At 32.6% G+C, this 26,516-nt stretch overlaps 1 protein-coding gene across 1 annotated transcript in view; it reads left to right on the top strand.

Annotated features, from left to right (window-relative positions):
• LOC128185921 (uncharacterized) overlaps positions 1 to 26,516 on the top strand; it is a 36,360-nt gene that overhangs the window by 6,491 nt on the left and 3,353 nt on the right. The window contains exons 2-16 of the mRNA XM_052855630.1: positions 10,474 to 10,721; positions 15,251 to 15,432; positions 17,241 to 17,347; positions 18,057 to 18,322; positions 18,697 to 18,858; positions 18,958 to 18,998; positions 19,158 to 19,255; positions 19,521 to 19,668; positions 20,533 to 20,580; positions 20,824 to 20,904; positions 22,491 to 22,754; positions 22,853 to 23,110; positions 23,521 to 23,778; positions 23,995 to 24,255; positions 25,145 to 25,402. Coding sequence (XP_052711590.1) covers positions 10,474 to 10,721; positions 15,251 to 15,432; positions 17,241 to 17,347; positions 18,057 to 18,322; positions 18,697 to 18,858; positions 18,958 to 18,998; positions 19,158 to 19,255; positions 19,521 to 19,668; positions 20,533 to 20,580; positions 20,824 to 20,904; positions 22,491 to 22,754; positions 22,853 to 23,110; positions 23,521 to 23,778; positions 23,995 to 24,255; positions 25,145 to 25,402 — 2,680 coding nt within the window. The remainder of the gene's footprint in view (positions 1 to 10,473; positions 10,722 to 15,250; positions 15,433 to 17,240; positions 17,348 to 18,056; positions 18,323 to 18,696; positions 18,859 to 18,957; positions 18,999 to 19,157; positions 19,256 to 19,520; positions 19,669 to 20,532; positions 20,581 to 20,823; positions 20,905 to 22,490; positions 22,755 to 22,852; positions 23,111 to 23,520; positions 23,779 to 23,994; positions 24,256 to 25,144; positions 25,403 to 26,516) is intronic.

Raw genomic sequence — 26,516 nt, 5'->3', positions numbered from 1 at the left:
AAAAATAACTCCGAGTGGTTTAACTATAAACGATATCAACTTCCTGAAGGAATTATTTATATTCAGATCGTGTTTACATTTATCGCCGAACGAATCGCTCGAATAATGAGAATTACGCTCAGTTATATGTGATATGTGATGAGAAAATAATTTGGTAAAAATATGTGACTAAACAGTTCCTCAATAAGTGCATCGAAGTTATTTATCTGTTTTTTATGCATAAATGTAATTAAATCAAAAATCTAATCGCTTACCTGTTTGTTTACGTTATTGTGTCCATCTCGCGTACGATTTAATTTTACCGTAGCACAGGTAAGAAAGTTATCCCGCTCGATGAATATTCGGTTTTAAGATTTAATTATTCATTTTGAGTACTACATTAATTGATAAAATCATTTTATTTTTAAATTTCGTTTCATTTAACTTGCATTCCTATATTTTGAAAGTATGGGATAGGATAGGATAGGATAGAGCTTATTTACAGGATAGGATGCAGGATATAGGATATAGGATAGGATAGGATAGTTTTGTCAACTTTCACGATAGCAGCACTGTACCCCCATGCTTCCTATGATGAAAATTGCTAAAGGCCCCAAAGCTCGCCTGAACCTGAAAATTGGCACCAATTTTTTTTACGAAATTTTTGCACTTTTTCTGTGATATCTTTTGATGTATAAATATTTTGTTAAAACATGTATTGCAAAAGTTGTTTCAAATTACACGGGCTTTCGTTTAATATCAGGAAAAAGGGACTGGCCCCTCAAATTAGGGGCCAAGATGGCTGTAAAGCCTTCTTACAATAACTCTTTACTGAATAATAATTTGTTAGTAGTTAAAGAAGCAAAAATGTTCATTGTTGGGCTGTGTATCTATACAGTACCATACTTAAGGTGGATCTCTACACCAAATAAGTGTAGGAGATTTTTGTTGCATGCATTTGTTACCAATACTAGGCACAGTATTCAACACTAATAGACCTCAAAATACAATACACTATTTTCGAGAGAATTTTTAAAATATCAGTCTGGTTCCAGATAATCCCTTATTAATCAAATTTTTAAACATATCTGTTTTAAAATTCTTATGAAAGTGAAATGTTATTAAGTTTAGAAATGAAAAACAAAAAAATCATGAATGAAGTTTGTATGATTTTTATTGGAATCCACATAAATATGAAACTAAAATATAAAAAATTCTTTTAAGGCAAACTGCTGGACAAAATCCCACAAAAACCTGAAAACATAAACAATATTCGTTGGTGAATGGGATGAAGAAAAGAAATTGAATGAAATTGAAAAATTAAAGGAAATACTTAATTATTGCAAAAATCTTGGTATGAAAGATCCTGTTTAAGAGTTGTCTTTCTTTATTTTACATGGTCTCAAATATCTTGGGATCAATTTTTTAATTAATAAAAATCACGAAGAAAAATTAAAAAAGGAACAAGTCTATGCTAAATATGTAGATATAAGATAAGTAGTGCTTATAATAATGTTTGAAGCTGAAAAATTATATTATTGATGAATGCATTATATATATTTAACTCTTCAGAACAAAATATTAGTAGTTAATTATATTATAAATTGCCTTTTACTTTTTTATATACAATAGCAATTATAAACAACAGCCATACGCATATTAATACATACATTAGATGTCCATAGTGATACACATGCATGTGTGGAAATGAAAAACATGCTCCTTTTCAGAATTCTGTCTTTCCCTCATTTGGCTTGCAAATCCGGGCTTCCACTGCTATTGCTACCTATCTGTATCTATTTTAATCAAAATACATTAGTTTAATGTCAAAGTTTCAGTGAAAGTCTTTTACTGCAAATGTTTTTTTTAATTTGGGAAGTTAGGATCAATTCAAGAGATCGTACTACGGTACTTTCGTTTTATATTCATCATACATATATAGTTTAAATGAAAATTTGACATCTGCTTACCTATATCGATAATCAGCCATATATGTATGATCGTCCGTTGCAGATGACATGACAAAAATGTATTGCCAATAGCAGCAGAGCAGGGAAATGGTATATTATTTAGATTCCACGTTTTCCGTACAAAACAGCTGATAATCAATGTTAGTTAAAAGCTTTAAACAGGAAGAAAATTGACATATTTTCTAAGCGTTTTGGTGATTTCATTCCTATCTCACCTCCTTAGTTAGAAGAGTTCAATTAAACGGTGTATAGCTATTTTGTACCACGACATAATGTTATCAATCCGGAACACAATGGCGTTTCGAACGGAAGTCAGACATGTTTTGACGATGTAGCCTTCCACCTTAAGTCATATGTTACGTAATTAGGGGTTTCAAGGGGCCAGAAATTCAAAATTTCGATCATTAATATATGAAAAAGGATAAATATTTTGAAAAGCATTGTAGAACAAAAGTTGCTTAAAATAATGTTTTGTACAATATGCCACCTTAAAATTTTTTGTTCATGACCCCATTTAGGAGATAAAGGGCCGGCCCCTAAATCACCTTTGTAAAGATATCCTAAGAACGGTTAACATTTCGTGAACACTTGTTGAACAAAATATGTTTATATTTGCAAGACCTTTCATTTAATATGAAGAAAAAGGGGCTGGTCCCTCCAATTAGGGGTCAAGATGGGTCTTAAATCTTCTTACAAAAAACTCTTTACTGAACAATACATAATTTGTTATTAATTATATTAGAAGCAAAAATGTTCATTGTACAGCTACTTAAGTCATATATTACGTAATTAGGGGTTTCAAGGGGTCAGAATTCAAAACTTTGATTATTAATATCTGAAAAAGGAGAAATATTTTTTAAAGAAATGTAGAACAAAAGTTGTTCAAAATAATGTTCTGAACAATATGATACCAAAATTTTTGTTGTTACTGGCCCCGGTAAAGAGTTGAAGGGTCGGCCCCTAAAATACAGTTGTTTAGATATCTCGATAACAGTTAACCATTCGTGAACATTTGTAGAACAAAATATGTTTATATTAGCGAGACGTTTTGTTTGATATCAAGAAAAAGGGGCTGATCCTTCAAATTAGGGGCCAGGAGGGTTATTAAGACTTTTTATACTAACTCTTTTCTGACCAATAATTTGATATAAATCATAAAGCCACAAAGGCGCTTTTATTAAGCTTAATTTAAAACTGAAATCCGTTTTAAAATCGGACGATGCATTACAAAAATATTGGGATTTAAAAATTGAGTTTTCCGGAATTTTGGATTCCACGTTATTGGTTAAGAAAATAGTGTTATGTTCAAAGTTAAATTAACTCGCACCTAAAATAATTCGGAAATTGTTAATTCGTACTTGAAGACATTCGGAACTTTTTTCATTTACTCGTTCTAGAAATTGTAAAGGTTTTTGTTAATTCGTTCTTGAAATCAATTAGACATTGTTAAGTCATACTAAGAAGTATTCGATTTAAAAAAAAAAAAATTCTATTTTTTTTTGTAGTTGGTTTTAGAACTCTGCTTCTTATAGGAACTTCTATCTTAACTCTCGACATCACCGGAAGACCCACTCGTTGCTTTGCAACGAGCTTTGCTCTAGTTATTTTTTGTTATTCTACCGAGGGATCATATGGCACAATATCTTTTGAACGCCCATTGTTGCTAAGGTGAGCGATGTGGCCCAATGGGCCTCTTGTTTCTTTAATACGTCGATCAATAGAAAAATTATCAAATTCATTTCTTATCATTTAATTTGGCCTTTAAAACTACAAAAACAAAGAATATCTGTCATCATAAAGATTTAATTTAACGATGAAAATTTGAACCGTGCGTAGGAATTCACAAAACGAAAGTAACAGTTCAATTCAAAATTGCCGTATGTGTCACACTACAACGCTCTACGAGGCAGAATTAAATGGGTTCGACCCGAAATGGAAGGTGCAGTTGTTGAAGGCTGAGTTTGATATGAAATACGAGGATAAACCCTGACTGGAAGTATGCTGCATGGTATTAAACACAGACTGTGAGAGTGAAGGTGAAACGGTAGGCTCGCCATGTGCCTGGAAGTGCGGTAGTAATCCTGGAAGTGCACGGGGAAGCAACAATACAGGACGATGACTCCGCCGAAGAGGACGATGACTCCACCGAAGAGGACGCTTTAGCGACTTTAGCCAACGCATGACTCAGGTGCTGCTTTTGCGCCGTTAAACAGTCCCTGTTGTAGGAACTGACAGATGCTTTATTTTGATGGCCACTCATGTACATGATATGGCGGATTTCAAACCCTTCATCATTTAAAGCTTGTATTGCTGTGCTGTGGAGACAGTGTGCTGTGTATTTCCGGGAGCAACCAGCATTCCTGGAGATATCTGGCATAAATTTTGAAAACTGGTTTTGATTGCAGGGTTTAGCTAGGTACCAGATATCAGCGTATTGTGGTGAGGACAAGGCTGCTTTACTGCAGTGGTTAAAGAGAAACGTTGCTTGAGGATCGATATGCTGGAGAAAAACCTTAAGTGTTTGAACAGGACAATTCGAATCACCAGTTGCATATATTCTTCTGTCTGAGGTGCTTCCTGGTTTTCTAGCCCTCCTTGCCAGTTCTCTTGCTTAGTTTCGTGGGAGAGGGACACATATTCAACTCCCTTGTCATCTTTAAGGATGAGAAAGGACTTGGGAGTCAACTGTTGGTGAAATTCTAAACCCCTGGATACGAAAGGAAGGGATAATTTGAACCAGACACGATAGCGGAGAATAACCGGGCAGGAGATGGATGACAAGTATTGTGATATTTTGTGAAGATCATCGGGGGACACTACTGCCTTGTGCTAAGTAGGTTTGGAAAGTCCGAGGGTCATGTTTTGCTTGAGTTTTCCTGCTAGAACCCCGTTGGCTTGTTTAAAAGCTTTGTCATGGACTATATCCATGTCCCTTCCTATATCACTGAGATGACGATTGATGGCAGACCTGATACCTTTTAATGTGTTTTTGTGATATTCATTTGACATTTTATTTTCCTTTTCGCCATTGAAATCAGGTTTCGGTTGTACTTCTGTTTAAAACCATCTTAAGTGATTATTCAGCACTTCATTTGAAATTGACTGCAGATCTAGTTGAAATCCAAATTTCTCAATGCTCTAATCTTAATTTTTTTTTCTATGTTAGTGTTTTGATTACATTTATATTTTTATTTTATGTTTCAAGTTTTGTGGATTTTTAGTCAATTTTTGAAAAGTTTAATTTTCATGTTTACTTTGCTTGTTGACAAATTTTGCTGTTAAACATTCTCTTTTTTCTCACTTTATTTCATAAGTTCAAATTATACACATGTTGATATATTTATTTCACCTGCATTTAGGTTTTTTTTTTATTATTGCTTTTTTTTTTCATTTAGTCATTATGAAGTTTGGGTTATAAACAATTGGCTGATAATTTTCCCTTTGTTATTGTATACATAATTTTTATATTATAAGTTTTAGACCCACCTTGCAAAATTTTCATTCCCCATTTTGTTTTGGCTTTTGTTGTTGAAGATTGCTTTTTTGATTCAATTTCACACAGCTCCTCAACTGTTAATGGTTTAAATCTTTGTTTTGGTTTCTCAGAAATGGCTGGTAGCGGTGGCCTTTGATCTTCTTCAAGAGCTTTGGTCAGTTCAGAAATAGCTTGATCGGTGATTGTAGATACAGCTACTTCATTCAGTGTGAATTCTTGATCTGGGATGTCCATTTCATTATCGAGCAAAACAAAAATGCCAACACATCTTCGTCCAAATCGTCCTCATTGTAGCCCACTTTAATTCGTTCCGTTATATTTCCAAGATCAAAGGTCGGTGGTTGATCAGCCATGTTTATGATCGAACTTGTATGGTCAGCAGACGATACGCGAGATTAAATGGGAATTTTTTTATTTTGCGTTATCATTATGTGTTGTAAGGTTTAATGTTTTAATTTGTTTGTTTGTGAATGCGTATTTTATTGTTTAACACGTTTTTCTGCAAATACCCGTTCTATAAATAGCACAGAACTTAAACACAGAGAAAAGTAGTTCCGGCTGCTGAGTGCAAACGCACTCAAAATTTTATCGATGCAGGTATCAAAGAAATTTTTCGACCAATCAGAAGCGCCGATATCTCATCAAACTAATGAATATTAAATGATAGTTAAAATGAAATAAAAATATAATAATTTAATTTCCTTGTATCTTGATTTTATGAACATTTAATTCATAACATTTACGTTTAACAAATCGAAAACCCCAAAAGACTTTTTCCTTAAAAGAGACACTGTTTACATATAATCACACTTTTCAGATATAGCTGTAAATCAATATGCATCTACAGTTATCTTATATTGGAACATAACTTTAATGTTTGCATTTTATTTGGTACTCATATCTACCTATCAGATTGTAAACTACTTACTCTCTATTTTAAGTATGTGTAATTATGACACTTACTTATAGATGATGCCATTCGTTTACTAATGATGAATTACGCAAAAAAAAAAATAATACAAAAATTAAACTTTAATTTTTTAATATGAATTTAAAACAGCAAATTTTTTTTAATGTGGTTAATGCAGGAAATTATATAAGCTTTGCATTAAATTACACAGCTCGTGTTCCTATTATGTACATGTGATAAATACTGTGGTTTCATTAATATTCAAGGGTATTCATTTTCGTGGATATAGGGAAAATCATAGTTTCGAGGATACGAAAATTCGTGGCCAGTGACCCTTATCAATACAAAATGTTAATAGAAATTGCACTTTAATGAACATTTAATTTCGTTGATCAACTTAACAACGAAATCCACGAAAATTAGTATTCAACGAATATTGATGAAACCACAGTAAATCAAACGAACCAGTGTGAGATGTCTATCCTCTATCCTTTTTTTTCACATATGTCAACTTTCCATTTGAGTGAGTAGAAGGTGAGAACATCAACTATCGCTATTTTTGACAAAACTTACATGTAAAAAAACAAAAAACAAAACCAAAAAAGCCGTATTGAAAAACCTCGGAACCTGGTGTCATTCTGTATAGTCCTTGCTCATTATGTTTCTAAAGTTCAAATATAGATCGATTAAAATCTATTTAAGGATTACGTTTACACAGGGGCAAAAAAAAAACACTGATAAGAACGAAAAACTACTTATTGTATATTGTAGCTCCACTCATGTGGTTCTATTTTTCGCTTTCAAATAACTAGGTCAATAACCTACTTTTTCTGCTAGTGACCTCTGAATTTTTTTTAAAAAAATTGTCGAAATTTGTCAAAATTGTCCACCGTTTTCAAGGTTTTCTTTATTTTGTAATTATTAGAAATAATAAAACAATTTGTAGGTTGGGAAATGATAAAATACGAATAGCTTTACTAATTTTATATTTGAATGAATCGTTTTAAGCTCATATTTTAAGTTTAATTTAGTCCGAATTTCCTATATCAATTTCCAAAATTGTACCCATTTTTGATCGAGTTTTACAAAAAACTGACTAATAGGAGCTCCAAACCATTGATTGCCTAAAACTTTTTTTATCGCCTGTATTATGCTGACTTTAACATTATATGAGGTAAATGATTAAAATTTCGAGATATTTTATCTTGAATCGATTTTATGTATTTTAAAGATTTTTCCAATCGCGTGCCAGCCAGTGATAAAAATTTATAGACAATTAAATACAACCAAAAAATGTGTAAAATGATATGAACAAACATATAGAAACTTAACTTTTGCAATTACATTGCAACCTGAAGTTTTTAAGAGATAATAAGAAATTGAAAAAATTAGTCCGAATTTCTTCTGTTTTTATATTAATCTACCTTTGTCGGAGCATAGCTTCCTCAAATAAACAAATCATGGATAACAATATCGATATTTGTCAATAACGTTTTTACTTTGTGTTTTTAAAACAACTTTGGACTTAAGATATTGAACTTAGTAAAAATATCTTTTTTAAATCTCGAACCCTGAGTAAACGTAATCCTTAAGGTGGAATAAAACTTCATCACAAAATGGCTGACCGCTGATCGAAACGACATTTCGTTTTATTAAAACGGTTTTATGGAGTGAAATATGTAACTTTCTCCATAGCCGAGTGAATAAGGTGTCGGACTTGTGATCCGTACATCCCGAGTTCGAATCTCGCGGGGCTTTTGTTGTTACTGGAATATAATTATTTTAGATACTCATTTTTTTATCCCCAAACTGCATATTTTTCGTTTATTTGACATATGTAGAGTTTATTTATCATTACATCTTTCAAAGAAATATCATCTAAATTTGAGTGATTTTTTCCAGGTGTGTTATTCCGCCTTAAAATCAGACTGCTCTACGATACATGTACGCTATACACGATTTATCATATAACATCTCGTACGGGTTCATCTAAGGTTACCTTTTAAATAGCTATAGCCAATCAACTCACTGGTGTCGATGTGTTTCTTTATTACCAATTAACCTGAACCCCCACGGTGCCCCGTTTAGTACCCAAAGAATACGTCGATTCTAAGTAAGTGTTAATGTTATTAATTGCATGTCTCCTACAAAATTAGCAAATCGGAGGGATGATATGCATACAATATTGTCAGGAAAATAACCGAACATTAAAGTATTAAGAGATAAAGATACCAAACTATTTTCAGAATTGTTTATCTAAGCTTGAATCTGATTGGCGAACATATTAATTTATGTTTATTCATAGTTGAAAAGTCGCTCTGAGATATCTTCGTATGTGATGGTGCTTGATCTTGTCTAGCGTAACGTAGAAAAGAGGTTTTACAAGTCTTATTTTAAATTAGGTTGAGATCGATTACAATATTATCCAAGTGTACATTTCTATATAAGGCAACAAATAAAGATTTTTTCATGTTTTATCAATAGGTTAATCTGAATGTACCCTGTAAGAGTAAGAAAGAAGGCAGGTCAGAGAATGTGTATTTTCATACGCAGATAAAATGATTTAAAGTAATGAGTTAGTGGTTCGGTTTTGTCAGTAGCTGTATATTACAAGAGGATTTGAAAAAAGGAAAGAATTTGAATCTGTAAATAAGGTGTAAATTTGATGTCAATGGGATTTTTAGTGGTAACGGATTGATAAAAGTCGCAAATAAAGTCGTGTATTGTTTTGTAGTTGGAATCTAATCTTGATAAGTTTAAGAACTTAATGCATGTCTGCTAAGCCCTTTTTAAAACAAACGTGTGTTCTGAATCTGATTCTAAATGTTTGCCAAACACACCCGACAGGCAATATCTTTGGACGACTTTGAATTCAATGACCTTGATTTTTTCCCCAATTTTTAAAATGAATCATTTAAGTGTAACCACAAAAAAGCATTCCGAAACTCAAATGTAAATATAGTACATTTTATGAGAAAACCATTCCATAAAAGATTAACATTCCCGCTCCGAAGGAGTGGGGGATTTACTGTTTTACTTTTGTGTGTGTGTTTTTGTCTGTTAAAAACATTTGTAGCATTTTTTCAAAAACTATTCGTCGCAGAAACAAACTTATAATATAACACTTTTTTAAGACATGCTATATTGTGGAAATCATTTTTGTAACAATTGGACGTCAGCAAATGATGGGTTTTTTTTTTACAATTTAGCCTGAATTTTCAAAAATATTTTCGTCAAAGATTTCTCAGCAACTGTTTATTGCAGAGGCTTGCAATTTGAACACACTCATTATTGTAAAATGTCATATCATTGGATTTTTGTACCATCGGACGTCAACTACCTGTTAAATGATGAATCTGTTTTCTTTTAGCCTAAATTTTCAAACAAATTTTCGTCAAAGATTTCTCAGAAACTATTGTTCACAGATGTTTGAATTTTAAACACTCTTTGTTTCGGCATACCATATGGTTGGATCTATTTTTGTACCAATCGGATGTCAGCTTCCTGTTAAATTTGGACTTTGCCTATTTTGTATATTCACATCAGAGCGGGCGTATCATGTGGGCATTAGATTACCGATATCGTGTTGTTGTAATGTGTTTTTTCTGAAATCTGTAAACATGATATTTTTTTGCTGTCCAGAATTGCAAAAAAAGTTAAGGTGGCTCAATACACCTTGAAATATTTTCTCAAATCAGCAGAAAATTACTTGATTATGAGAGATATCATGATGGAAAAGAAGTATTTAAGTCAAATAGGAAAAAAATGTGCAATTTTGGATAAAAAAATATTTTTTTTCAAAAATGTAATTCAGTTAACATGAACAAAAGCTCCAGGCGGATTTGAACTCATGATCTGTGGTTCAGAAGCCCAATACTTTAGCCAATGAGCTACGACGATATACCACTCAATCGAACGGTATTAATAGTTTAACAAAACATTTAAATCGGCATCTTGTGACGTAGTGTCTTAAAAAGTTAAAGTCTGGGTGTAGTGAAGTATCTTAATAACGGTATATTAAACAGCTGGCGAGAAGGCATCCATTGCCTTTTTATAACAAAACTATGCGCTTATAAGATAGTTTTCACGCAAATCCAAATTGCTTTTAATTGATTTAGATTGAGATTTCCCACCAGATTGCGTGGAGGCGGTCATATAGCACCGGCTCCTATTGTGACGACACAACAATAGCATCACAAGGAACAATAAGAGTGTCGGCAAACTTTTACTGTAGAGTAAGTTGCAACGGATTCATCAGCAGCTTGTACGGCAAATGCATCGCATACAACGCACAAGAAGACTGGTCACTAGGAGAGGAATCATTTTTATTCGATGTTCCGACGCCCGGAGTAGAGTATACTTTCAGGTAAGTCGGTTCATGTTCATATTTTGATGAACATTTTCATAAGTTTCAGAAAACTATGGAGAATAATTGTTAAAAATCGACTTAATTTTACTTCTGTTGTCCCCTTAGGAAAGCGGACTACTACTTGACTATCTTCAATTCCCCACAGTATGAAGTAGGCTGATATTGGTTCTTTTTGCGAATTTATTAGACTAATCAAAGATTGTATAACGACTGCTATTGATTATTATATAAAAACATCTGTCAATATTTTAAAAAAAAAATAACAATGAAGCAGATTATTTAGAAAAATATTGGGAGGAACAATTTTATAAAGTAGTCTTTTTTCCAGGGCTCTACACCATTTTCCATGCAAACTATCCATTATTGATTAGTACCAATCGTTGAGATTTAAGTTCGAAAATAATTTCAGGGGAAAATTCAAACATTTGGGCTAGTTTAAGGATATTTGATATTAAATGTCCCAATTCACTGGGATTTAAAAACGGGTTAAAAACCTCACAGTTTGCACAGAAAGGGGAAAGAAGTGTCCATTCCAGATGTCCGTCCTATTGTTAAAAGACGACCATTTCTGCGATAGAGACACATGATCATGGGATCTAGATTTTTTATTTATAAGCGACTTGACCAAAGTGGTACTTTCGATACTTGATAATAAATGAGTTGATCGTGAATTTCAGGGGCATTCAATTCAAAATTAAAGTATTCATCGAAAATCTCTTACAAGTTTTCTAATAGGTATCTTCTAAGAGAATGCTTCTTTCTCTCAAGACATTATGACAACTAAATAGTACATGTATGATATTTTTTTTAAATTATTCTATCGCAATATTTGCCATTTGTGACACAACTTACATAGATGAGATTTCAATAAGAGAACTAAACATGGTTCTCTCAACCCTGGACGTTTTTTAAACAATAAACCGTATTTGAATCAGATGCATATTTGTAGTGCATGTTTATTTAAAAAACTCATACCTGACTACTTGTTTTGAATGCATAGTTTTGTGGAAAACAATATCAGAAGATGGAAAAAAATATATGTAATTGGCTTTTTTCGAATCACTTTGGTACTAAGGTATTTTTTCTTATACATCCTAGAAACGTTTATTCTTGATCACGGACAGCTGTTTTGTCTGCTTTAACTTATCTTAATAGAAAATGAAGACTATAGTTTTCTGTATAGTTATTTATATAGACAAGATATATAGAAGTGCAGAGCAATTTTCCCGGACAAAGGTTTTTGAAAAACAGATTTATTCATCCAACAAGTTGTTTTCAATATAAGACAAAATCACCTTTTTAAACAATTTATTCAGTACAGATCAGATGTAAGTGTATACCTCTGTAGTGCGTAGAATTTTTTTTTATCTTCGTTTTTACCATTAAAAAGTAGTATTTTTTCCACCAGCTTTAAGCATTTGGGAAACACCGATTAAGTATGGAAGCGAAGATTTCTTTTACAATTTTACCACTATTAAATATTAAAAATGCTTGTTCGGAAAAATACTCCGGTTTTGTGTATTTCCTTTGAAAGTGAATTAATCTGCCGCTGAAGTTCCTAGGGTAATATTGAAATTTTTATATTTGGTGTTTTAAGCTTAATATCATCTATGATGAATACAAGTTGGTCGATTGTTTAACCGACTCTTGGAATTCTGTTAAGTTTTTGGGGTCTTTTGAAAATCTGAGTAATAATCTTTCCACAAGTCGCACATATTTCAGATGTTGTCTGTGGTCTTCTTATAGTGTACGAATAAAAAGTGTATTGGAGTTTAGACGATGAAAGTTATTTTTTTGGTTACCCAAGCAAACAAAGCTGGAAGGGTATATAGAACCAGGTTTGTCCATCTAGCTATGCAATCGTGCCCGGTATATATATTTCTTATTGAGACATTTTTGAAGTTTCTACTTAACACAAAGACCTAAGGGTGTGTCATGATTTTGGTCAGAGGTCATTTTGACAATTTCAAGGTCACTAGAAGAAAAAGTGAAACATTCTTGTTCAGTCTATATAATTTTGATAGAAAAAATTTGGAATTTAAGTTATTATTTCACACAAAAATTGAATATGACCTGTGGAGTGTCATAATTTTGAACCAATACCATTTAGCTAAGTTAAAGGTCACTGGAAAAAAATGCAAAATATGTTTTCGGTCTATTATAAATGTTTCTTATGGAGCCCGAGAAACTTTACTCACAGATCATTTATAACCTGAAAGAGTGTCTGATTTTGACCCAAGGTTATTCGAGCAAGTTCAATGTCTTTGGAAAGAATGTCATATTTCTGTCAGGTCTATAGGTCTTTACCTTTCTTATGGAGAAACTTGGACGTTCCTACTTCCGAAAAGATTGCTTGTGACCTGGAGGTGTGCCATGAACTTGACTTAGGTTCAGTTGTGCAAGTTCAAGGTTATTGTTAACAAAATGATTAAAACGGATCATATTTGACACAAAGATTGCTTGAGACCTGGAAATAAGTTCGTATCGTCAGATTTGGTCATTTTTGCAAGTGTAAGGTCACTATAGGAAAATGGTGAATCCATTATTTTCGAAATAGAGATATACCGGTAATTGAGTTATTATATTGTCTTAACGGGAGGTATAATTTGTGATCTTGCTCCAAGTAGTAGTAAAGGTTTATTGCTTTTAGTGGCGTAGATACATTGGAAAAATGTTTACACCTGCTAACATTTTTTTCTTAATCTGAAATTAAAAAACAAACATTGTTATTTTTTTTAATGACAATCCCGACAACTTTTGCTTTTGTGTCGTTAAATCTTTTAAAGCATCCTTAACTTGTTCCTTTACATGTTGTAAATAATTAGTATTAAAGTTAACACTTTCCAAAATATTCACTGAGTCTTGAGATTAAAATTAAGATCCAAATAGTACAGATCAACAAATATTCATTTTATTACAATCAACAGATCAGCACATATATCCATGTCAAAATGAAAAAAGCAACACTGCATGGTTTTGGGGTGTTTTTTTTTTCGAGCATAGTTTGGGTTTCCTACTAAAGCAATGGCTGCTTAGATCTGGTAAAAATGAATGTAAATTGCCATAGTTTTATAAACTGCAAAACAGGCTATAAATACATTTGCATCATATGGTAACCGAAAAATAATACTTTTTTTTCCTTGTTAGACAAATACATCAGGTATAAGATTCGGCTTGAAAAATTCTGCAATTGTTTATAAATCCTCTCAGAACTTCCACTTTCACCGTTTTATCAATCGTGGTTGTCTCATATAAAAACTTTTTGTTTAGTTTCTTTTGGAATGTCTTTGGTTTATTGTTCATTTACATCTAACGTATTTGATTTTTTGTAGAGAAAAGTTCCAGAACAAAATGTATTTCTAATAAAGCTTTTTCTGTCAGTACAAGTACAATATCGTGGCTGATGAATTGTACTAGATTACTGCCACAATATTAGCAAAATGTGTTCAGCGGGGATGGGGGGGGGGCTTTCACCCTCTAAACCCACCGCTTACAAATATTTTATTCGTAGCTTTGCCACTAATTTAGTGCAATCTGCAACACTCGATTGGTAAAACTCTTGATTAACGAAATGCGAGTAGCCTAAATAACTTTTTCGAAATGTCATATACGGAATCTGCATTTATCTCATTGTACATGATTTTGTGGTCTAGGCCTTTCGGAAAAAAATGTAAACCAACAAAGTCTGGGATGTTTTATCTTTTGATTAGTACAAAAACACTTATGATTTTACTTTCTGTGACGTAATAGACTGATACTTTAGATTTTGGACCGTAATGTATATATTTGAGCAGTTTCTGTGACACAAGGCATATTTTTGGGAGTTGATTTTAATCAACTCTCCTATGCACTACTCAGACAAACCGAAAGTGAAACAGTGTTTGGACCTCACAAATCATTATTGCTGACAAGACTTAGTTCTTGAAAATAATTGATAAATTCCATGTTATGTATGCTTAAGCATTATTTTTCAAGGAATTTTATTTATAAATACCTTGAAAATAGTCAGATTTTAAATTGTACGAACAATTTAAATATTTTTGTAGTCGTATATATTCCTACGCCAGAGTTCAATATTGTCTCGTTTAACTCGACGCTCGGCTGTCTCCGTTAATCCTTGTCGGAGATTTACGGTTTCAGCCGAGCGTTTGGTTGAACGAGACTAGAGTTCAATATTGCTTGGATCCATACGAGAAATATTTCTATTACTGATACATAGTTTGATTGATTTAATTTTATCTTTAAATATTATTTAACATGATTCATATTGGGGGTTTCTCGACATTCTTGTCGAAAAAGTCTAAAAATTCATATTATAAAAATGTGCGTAATTCAAATTAGAAACTATATGTACTTGTCATGCAAAATAACATTACATTGATTTTAAAATAAACATCGACAAAATCAACTCCCGTCAGTTCATCAGTACTTTGATTTTAAAAAAGCTACAATATTTAACTATCAGATTTACCAATCCGGATGTCCCACTATCAATACATGTAGTTTGTTTTATTTGACTCGTTTAGATTAGAAGGTTGCTGTTGGCAAGAGATAAACAATGGCGTTTCATTCGATGACATGAGGATGACCATGACCGCTGACCTTCGCCCCCGAGGTGACACTGGGGTCATCAACTCCTCCCCTGTTGTTACTATGACACCGATTGTTCGTCTTCTTGCTGGATGCCAGCATTCTTTTAGAATACCAGGTATGCATTGAGCTCTGAATTATTGCAATAATAAAACTCACGGAGGTAATATTTGCTGTCAAGAACGATACATTGCCTTTTCTTATTTTATCGTCATGTTAAGGAATTAACAAAAAAATAAAAATTAAAATTGTACTGGCCAGTGAAATAAGGAAACTGTTGGATACTTTTGTAAATGCTTCTTTATTTTGGAGGGTGACAAAATATGATTGTTGAACAATGAATATATGGAATACGACAATATGTTGATAGACTCTAGATGATAGATGTAAGGCATAAGATGATAGACGTAAGACGATAGACGAATCAATACACGATTTACTACAAAAAATAGAGAGAGAAAAATATTGTAATTAAACTAATTCAAAAACACACACATTAATTCATCGTAGCAAATATATGCTATTAATGATGAAATGTAGGACTATCAGATATATCAGTATAACCTAATTCAATTAATCATAATAAGATATGCACTTAGTCAATCTGAAATGCCCTAGCAAAGTTTAGCGACCGACTAATGTAAACAAAGAGGCATAACTCTAGACAACTACAATGATATTATGCATGTTGCAAATTGAGTTACCTCCCGTAATATATCAATTATAAACCTGACATAATCCAGTGAAGTTGCACACATGCCATATAATTACACATTATTACCTCCATATAGCTTTATCAATGTGTCATTAATATAGACCTTGAAATGTCCATGCATATACATAAATAGTAACTTTAAACCTACATTAAAGTACGAAAATTATCAAATGTACTATAATATTCATATACTGCACAATGTACATATGCATTGGAAAACTTTCTAACAATATACACCTTATAACACTCACCAATTAAGTAGTTTCCTCCAGTGAAAATTCAGTACAAAGTGATCTTAGACATGAGGCCAACTCACCATATAAATTCATGGGCTCTACACACAAAAATATTGAGCTCAAAAACTGATGACATCACAGCATAGGTATGACTAACTGCAGTACCAGCATATATATGACTAATTGCAGTATTGCCGGTAACAAAAATGTTTTTGCAGTATGCTATTACATGTATACAGTATGTTTATCCACCATTTTTAATTATCTTAATATGCGTCACCCTGTGTGAATTATCAACTTTTTTTACTTCATCGAAAATCCCAAAACACTTAATAAACCTCAAACATATAGCAGGGCGTGCGTGTGCAATAATATTGTCTGTACCTTATGTCAGGTGAAATATTTAACTTAGAAAAGAATTGATCCTGAGATAGGTACCACTTTCTGAGTTTTTTGCAAGACTTTTAAAATCCTGTCGAATTTCCTTGAAAAAATCTACAGAAGCAAAATATTATATACAATTATTTAGAGCAGATATCTAAATTAAGTTCAAATATTTTGCTATGAAAATTTTTAGATTTCTGTGACAATTTTTTTCAATTCAAGCATATTAATTCAGATTCATTGAAGAAAATCAATGTTATGCATCTTTTTAATTGTTTCTAATTATGGAAAAGGTTACTTTGAGAATAATATGATCGTGGAAAAATATTATAGAGGTTATTTCTCATTGTAATTTATATTTTAATGTTACATATTTTACATGACACGTAATATACTTCAATAACGAAAGTGATTATAAACTCTTTAAGTAATTGTCTCTCATACGACAATTTTGATTTTATTTTGGAATACAATGTATTATACCTGTACAGGATTATTGCTCAACGTGCTCATATCTGGATGATAAGTAGCTTTGTATAATGTATTCTTCGGTTATGGCATAAAATAGTTGATTTGCCTTCTCTTTCATAGTGATAGACGCAGACGGAGATATTGTGCGTTGTCGATTTCCAACACCTAACAACTACAACGAATGTGGATATCTTTGCAACGGACTACCGGGCAGTACCATTGAAACGGTTTGTGTTATTTATACACGTCACAAAATCTTAGAAGAATCTTGCCCTTTGATCTTTTTTATCCGCCTTTTGCAACTTTGATTTACAAATTTAAGATGTTATGTAAATTTGAGAAGAAAATGAGACCACTCAAAGTCTGAGCGAGAACGTTAAGAAGTATTTTATAACAGATACGAATTACATTACATGTACTTAAAAATCGTCGAAATAACCAACAAAACTTAAAATTTAGCTTAATAAATATATTGTGTTGTGTTTTATATACCCAAGACACTTAGGGCCTTCTTATGTGTACATGTGGTATACCCGGGGACAATGTGATAGACTGTCTGTAGTTAGCCAGGGTATTACATTACATTTACGTAACATTCAACGTCGTTCAAAGAAAGATACATACAAATTTTTACTAATTTTATACACAAGTTTTCTTTTGTCCTATTTATATTAATGCAACTCTTATGTTTTTTTTATATACATTTTTTTTTGTATATGTACCATAGTATGTTGGTTTTTGACAACTTGTTATAATAAAAAAAAAATTTAAAAGTACTTATCAATGAGAGCATGTACATTTATATGCAGCATTAATATAAAAAAAATAGGGAATTATACATTATGTTGAACGCTGATTGTATTGCTTGAACTTTTTGTATTTTTTGTTTGTATAAATGAATAAAAGGTAAAAAAAAACATTTTTTATGAATTGTAGAATACATGCATTTTTTCTTATAATGCAACTTCGGGAACAGGAACCTATGGCGTCAGCGTACAGATAGAGGACTTCGCTGCCTCGGACCTCTCTACTGTTTTAAGCTCTGTACCACTACAGTTTCTGATCATTGTGTATTCGGACTCAATGAGTTGTGATGACGGGCCCACATTTGTAGAGCCCACCCCACCGGAAGCCAGCTGTCATGTCGTAGGTTCTACCTTTACCAAAATACTGGTAGCAAGAACAAAAAGTGTATCCCACACGTAAGACACTATCATTTTTTTCAAACTTTCTCTTTATATTTTAATCGTGTAAAAGAAAGGCTACTAATTTAATCCATAACTATTTTTATTTAGATTTATAATGTAGATTTGCTTTTAACTCTGATTGTATTTAAGTAATTGTTTATTCCCCGGAAATACGTTTTTCTTTATCTATGTAATATAAAGGCATATTACAAACTAAGGCAATTTTCTTTACCTTGTCTTCGTGAAATTAATGATCATAAATTAAACTTATAAATATTTTTATCTTTTTCATCATAGTATAATAATTATCAATTCAATTATTAACTAACATTATGATCATCATTTTGAATGACAACTATTATCATACTATTATCGATATTTGTTTGAAGAATAACAAAAATATTTGTAATGGGTCCTACTGGAATGACGAAGAGTGGTTTAGCTTCTTACGGTAGTACCGGTAGGGAGTGGTCAATAACAGTCACGTGGTCACCCATGCAGAATCAAGGCGGATATCATCTCCTTTGTTTTAGTGCAGAAATAAACAACAAGTATGTTAAATTTATTTAAAGATTTTGAAACTGATTAAAAATGACGAAATACCCTGATTTAGTTTAACGTCCTCTTTGCTAATTTTATTTTCATTTCAGACTGTCTTCAAAAATGATTTGCATTGATGTGTTGGCAGGAAGTAAGTATGAACAATACGCATAAATCCAAATGTTACTTCAAGGAACTTTCCCCCTAGAGTAAAAAATGAACATTTATCGATTCATACTTTAAATCATTTGAGCATATTAATATAAATAATGATTATTATTATTATTGTGATAAAACGTTCATTATTCAGCACCACCTTCGATAAGTCTTCAACCAAACTGTTTGACACCACTCGGAGATATCGTCAGTGGACCCAATATAACATTCAAAATGTGCTTTGATAAAAAGGTGAATCTACGTTATTTGAATTTGTGTAGCTATTTCTTTAAGCCAATAAGACAGTAGCTACAAAGTTAAGATAAAATTACTGAATGTGTTAATGTGTTTCGTGATAAAACAAATAAATTGCAAAAAAATACGGTATTCTGAGCTTTTAAAGTAAGAATTTCCTTATTAACTTGATGCTCAATATAGTTTTCTTTTCTTGGGATAGAATGCACTAAAGAACAAAATATATAATTTGTAATATGTTCAAAAGATATTTTATTTTTAGTTTATTCGACCAGCGACAAATAAATACTTAATCATATATCACTCGAACGGAACTGAAGTAAAAAGACTGAATTTTAACGACCTGGATGTAGCCACGTTTTCGACTGTAGATGACCTCATGGTTATTGTCACGTGGGGAAACATATCCGGTATGTAACCGATGAAGGTATTCAATGTGCATGCTTATCTCATACCTGTAGTGTATATAACCTTGTGTGAAATATTTGCTTTATCAACGAGTGATGTTTTATCAAATACTTCCGGTCAGAGCTGTTTTTGGACACAGTCCCACGCTTCAACGGTTCAATGACCTTAATTTTTGAAGATTTTCCTGTATACTGTGGAATCATTAATTTTCGTGGGGGCCAATTTTCGTGGATTGCTGAAATTTTATAGGTTCGTGGGGACGTAATTTCGTGTATTTTCTTATACCTACAAAACGAAATATGATTTTATAACCCTAATATATTATTCGTGGAGGATGTTAACTCGTAGATGAGAGGTACCCACGAAATCCACGAAAATTGAGTCACCACGAAATATAATGATTCCACAGTATTCCACCTCACTGTTTCTACTACTAAAAATTGATTATAAATGGATTTTAATGAAGAATAAAATTTATAATAATGCCGGATCACACAAAGGTGTGTAGTTGATAAAATTGAAAATCAGGTTAGCTATCAAGGAGTTTATACTGACGACGCGATGGTTCTAGTTGTGCTTTTCATATACCAGAACTCACCAAATAATGCCTACAAAGACTTTTATTTTACAGTCAGTCTGGGAGTCTAGTATTAAATAAAGTGTATATTTCAAAGATTCATTGGCGATGCTCTTCTATACACAGGGCCAATATAGAAGAATGATCGTATTAACACTCTCTTTCTTACTCAAACAATCCTATGTGATTCGTTTCTTGCTTTGCAAAGGCAAATGAAATGGGTTTTTTTTTTCATGCCGTAATGTTTGCTGCCACATGTATCTTTAAAACATTTTTTTATTTTTGGTAGGACACGACTTATTAGAATATGGACAGTATTTCATTTTGATAGACGTAGGTAAGTCCTATCTAAATTGTACAGTCATATTTCAAAATACGTGCATATATGTATACCGGTTATTTGTAAATGCCATTCATTGCAGATTTCACATTTTATATCAAATTCTTTTCATGCATAAATAAATATTTGGTTGTTTAGTATATTTACAATAATTTTGTATTGAATAAACATATGTACATTTGTATTGCTTTTTTGTAATGATTAAACTGATCATGATAATTATATTTAAAAAATGCTTAGGTTCAGTGGCCGCCCCGCCTCTGAGCTGTGTCAGTGATTGGCCTGGCATTAATCAGCCATGGTATTGGAACTTCACTGTAGGTAGGTGAAAAATCAACGCTTTAAGTATGTATCTACCTACTAGTTAGGCAATTAACCAATTTAGAATTTCACTTTCAGTGGGAAGAATGGTGTTCGAATGAAAAAAAAAGTTATATTTAAGTGCAGTGTAGATTTCCCCTTATGTTTGCTATGGAAATCTGTGACGTTCAATTTTTCAACGACACACCCAACCTTCTCACGGCATTTGAACACTAAATGTCATCACATTTTTTAAACAGCTTTATTATTGTAAGATTTAATAAAACGTACAAACTTTCATAACTAATTTGATATGTGCAAATGAAAAGTAATATTATATCATATCTATTTGTTGATGATAAAAAATTTTCTCAACCATGTTTCTTGCACTATATTTAAGCCGCTGAAGCAAACAAAATGACACGTTTTATGATTGTTTTAATTTTTATTCATATCCACAAAAAGATTGTATATAATGACTTTAAAGCGACGATACACATGCACATACGCATACCATAAACATACCATATAAATTTAAATCAAGGTAAGTACATGTATAAAGGCTAGTATCGAGTGCTTATTCTTAGATATTGTCGGTTTTATAACACATAAGGCCTTGCAGGCAAAACATCATACCCCTTTAATGCTTGATATATATTCAATATGTCTGCCAAGCCTGATGTGTTAAATGATCGACAATATTTAAAAATAGGCAGTCAATGCAAAACAAAAACACTTTTATGATATGTTGTTGGCTGGTCACATGATCAAAGATAGTGAGACCGCTACCAATCAATTTTAAACACCCGCCAACATTATTCCTTTTGCTAATTACATGTAGTAAATTTATATAGGGAGATTCCTAATACCTTTAAATTTCGCAAACGTTAAAAAGTCATCATTTTTTTTAAATAAGTCCAGTTTTGTTGCATATTGCTGCATTTTACAGTAAATCCATCTTTGTACATCAAAGTACTGATAAAACGTAGCCTTTTGAAGCGCAAAGTAGAAATGAACTTTTTAATGGACATTAACAAACATTCGCAGATATGTTTAGATTCAATATGAAATCGGGTTTGTAACATTGTTTTGGTACAGACATTCAGTGTCGATTGATTTGCAATATGTTTCTACTGATTCCTAATCTATGTTTCTCTCAACACTAAGCGACACAAAGTTTGGAATTAACGTAGGGTTTATTTTTTTTTTAGTTGATAGAAAAATATTTCCTAATACAAAGCAAATGGCAAATGAGTTCGTTCCATAAAGCTTTATAAACAACATTTCATTTATGTTACACTTTTTGATAAAAAGTTAATTTTTATCTATATATATATGTGACATATTTTTATAATATCTTATAAGAAGAAAAAATACGTTGATATCGTTAGAGAAAGGAAACGTTTATTTCCTAATAGCATAAGTTATCATATTTTTATAATATCTTATTAGAAGAAAAAATACGTTATTATCGTTAGAGAAAAGAAACTTTTATTTTCTAATATCATAAGTTATCATGACGATAATATCAGTTTAACTGCCACATGTCCTCATAATATGTTATTATATAAAATGCTTTTTTTTTCAATCAACCTACCTTCATATAGTTGATCGCACTCCACCTTTTCTGGACTTTCTATCAATCCCAAGACAAGTCAACGATAACGAGGCGTTCTGTATGAGCTGGAATGTGAGCGAATCGCTCTCCTTTGAGCGCTGTAACCTGACAAACCCTACAACGTCGTCAATTGTGAACTGTCACGATTCCTTAAACCTAGGCGTTGTGATCGCAGGAAACTATTCCATTAGCATCGAAATAGAAGACTTGCATGGGAACAAAGCCGGGCCCTATGAACATCACTGGGTTGTTAGTACGTACTTTTTTCGTGTAGGTTATTTTAAAAGTGTATTTTAAGTATACATATAATGTGTAATCAAGCAAACTAACAAAATGCACGATATTTTACAGCTGATGTAACGCCACCAAGTCTGACATTTGTTCGGAACAATTCACTTACCAGAAGCAATGTATCTATCACTTGGACTGTCAGTGAGCCAGTTGTATCATCCAACTGTACTGTAACATTTCCAAATGGGACCTTGGTGTATGAAACTTGCAATGACAAATGGGAAGCTATTGATTTACCACGTGGTTCTTACCAAATCAGTATTGTTTTAGTTGACTCTGTCGGTTTCATTGGAGAATTTCAGCACAAGTGGACAAACAGCAAGTATCTTGTCGATTGAACGCGTTCTCTCTCTCTCTCTCTCTCTCTCTCTCTCTCTCTCTCTCTCTCTCTCTCTCTCGTAACGAATGATGCAGTATTGAATTGAAAACAACCACCAAACACAGAAATACCATAATTGACATAAATCTTGGTTTGATTTCTATGGGAACAATTTTCAACATCCTGCATCAATATGTGCAGATTGTTACCGAAATTTTATCATATCATAGTAAAGAGCTGTGATTTTAATGGGGACATTTTTTTTAAAATACGCCACATTATGTGCTGTGAGAGTATAATTAAATTTCAGTGTGCATATCATACAACTGCAAAATAAATTGCATGCATTGTGCATTTTATATAAATTCCTTTTTTGTATATGCCTTTAATATGGTTTATTTTATCTAAGTTGACGTTACGCCCCCAATACTAATATTCAAGAGGAAGCCTAACCGTTCTCAAAGCAAGGTCACCATTACCTGGGACACCAACGAAGAAACAAATGGATTGTGTCAGGTTGAGGGACCATCCTCTTTTTATCGGTCAGTAGTCTGCGACAAAGCCTGGAGCGATGACTATCTATCGGAAGGGGAGTTTATCCTCAACGTCACCGTTTATGACCTGTCCTTAAACATGGCAGGTCCATTCCAGCATAAATGGTACAACAGTAAGTACATTGTATTAACTCTCACTTCTTTTGTGTATTGTTATTGTTTACTTTGTTGTTCATTTATTGTTTGTTTGATTTGTTTTTTGTTTTTTTGTTTGTTTTTTTTTTGGGGGGGGGGGGGGGTGTTTTTCTCAAGTTTCGATTTGGGTTAGGAGTTTTGTCTTTTTTGGCAGGCTGTGATTTTTTGTCGTTTTGTTTACTTTTTCCGTGAAGGCGATGTAAAACCTCCAGAGTTGAAGGTGACAATTTCTCCATTGTGTGACAAGTCTTACGATAACGCCACTCTAATGTGGACTTACAATGAGTACGCAACATCAATATGTCGGATAAAAACGTCATTGAAATCTGAGTCTGTTCCCTGTGACAGAAGTTGGAGTGGAACCTTTTTGCCGGAAGGAAACGTTACGATTGAAGTAGATGCGCGAGATAGCTCAGGAAATTCAGCTCCCACATTCAAGTATACCTGGTATAACGGTAAGTAGTTCTCTCTTAGTTCTATTGAACATTCATCATACGAGAAAATCATTGCACATTGTAGCGTCTTAAAGAGACTAAACCAGGTTCGTTTTAAAAGATACAAAATTCAATGTATTTGTCTCATTGATCTTTAACTTTATGTGTTAGTTGAAATATTAGTATAAAAATAATACATACGCTAACTGAACAGTGAATCAGTCAATGATTTACTACCCAATAATAGTATAAAAATTTACCAGAAACAAGAAAGGTATATTACCTATATACACTTGGGACATGATTTACAATTGTCTTGCAATTCATTACAGGTAGACTTAATCTAAACTATAAATTTTCGGATAAAAACTGAATTTTTTTTAAAATCTAAAAGTGGAAAATATAAAGACAAAAAAATGTAAGTTAGATAAACATCATTTTAAACAAACACAGGCTTTTTGTAAATGAACGGCTTAGTACATGTACACTTTTAACTAAAACAAAGTACTGTTGAATCATTAGATTTCGTGGTGGCTCAATTTTCGTGGAATTCGTGGGCACCTCTCATCCACGAATCAACATCCTCCACGAATTAATAATTTGGCTTATAAAGTCATATTTCCTTTTGTAGATATAGGAGAATACACGAGATTACGTCCCCACGAAACTGTTAAAATTAAGCAATACACGAAAATTCGCCCCACGAATTCTAATGATTCCACAGTAATTTTAAAGATATATCCACTTACTTCGATCACCAAATAGTAGTACATTGATGACAATGTTTAAGCACGACTTATGGTGATCTTGGACTGAATTTGATATAACAGCATTATTAACATACATCTAGCGCTACTGAAAAAAAATACACTCGTTCTATTTCGAACAACTTTTATTGCGTTTATTTCAGAGGATACGACTCCCCCAGTACTTACGTTTACAAAGAAAGAGGTCAGAACGATTAATGACGCAGTGATCACGTGGTCTATAAATGAACCAGCATCAACCGACTGCACGCTTACTACGCCATTTACGACGTCAGTGTTTTCGTGCGAATCTGGTTCGTGGTCTAAAAGCAGTCTTCAGGGAGGGAGGTACGAACTCAGTATTCGCTTGCTTGATCTGGGTAACAACTCTGCAGGGCCATATGTTCATAAGTGGCAAAATGGTAATGTATTGTTCTATGTGCCATCTATCTACATATTGTATCTATCTATCTATCGATCTATCTATCTATCTATTTATCTATCTATCTATCTTTCTTTCTTTCTTTCTTTCTTTCTATCTGGTATCTATTTACCTTTCACCCATAACATCAAACTGACTTGTTGTTGAATGTTACCTGCCACACCCCTGCGAATGTTATTGTCATTTAAATTTTAAATCACGTGGTTTTATTTGACCCTTTCAGTTTCGCAGTAAAAATCGTGCCTCGTGTTTATAGTCTATTACAGAGAATCTAGGTACTTGTAGTCAAAAATAAACTCCAGAGGTTTATTGATGTTAAACTTTATCTTCATTAATTGGTGGGTAAAATGTGTCCTAGAAATAAATGTGACAATACAAAAATAGGTTTTTTTCTGCTGTTGCGACAATTAACATGCGTAGTAGACATCCCCCCCCCCTTAAGAATTAATTTTCGATCCGCGCCTGACCTAGAAATAACACTAAAATAGTGAAACAGACTGTACTATTTTATGCAAATGTTCCTTGAAAATGGCTCGATATACTAAGTTTTTATGCAAAACATTTACCCATTATTTTTGTAAAAACATGGTATTGCACACCACAAGCATCAAACATGGCTATGATTTTATTAAGCAACCCAATGTTTATATTATCAACCACACTACACGTGGTTGAACACGAACGATAACTCTGTTTCGAGTATCATCGTTCAATTAAAAAAACCGCTAGTTGGTGAAATAAGACATACATCTTAAAAAGATGTTGATGTTTTAACATAAATCAAAGTCGGATATGATATGAAAATCGACCAATACTTACGTATTTTGAGAATATTATCCAAACACTTATACTTCCGCTCGAAATTTCACATGAACTGAACAAATCTCGGTGAAGTCTCGTGAACTTTCATTCGAGCACCTCTGAATTTATTACATACTTAGCAACGATAAAGAAAACATTCCGAACACATTCGCAGGGGTGTGCCAGTGAGAAATGTTTGTCTTACAAAACTTAAAATGTTGTTAAGTGAATATATATTTTTTAAGCATGCATGTTAAAGTATTGAATTAAAATACTGAGAAAAAAAATCCTAT

Source organism: Crassostrea angulata, chromosome 5 (assembly GCF_025612915.1).
Source record: "Crassostrea angulata isolate pt1a10 chromosome 5, ASM2561291v2, whole genome shotgun sequence".
Lineage (NCBI taxonomy): Eukaryota > Metazoa > Mollusca > Bivalvia > Ostreida > Ostreidae > Magallana > Magallana angulata.
The sequence above is the reverse complement of the archived record's forward strand: the minus strand, read 5'-3'. Positions and strand labels throughout refer to the sequence as shown.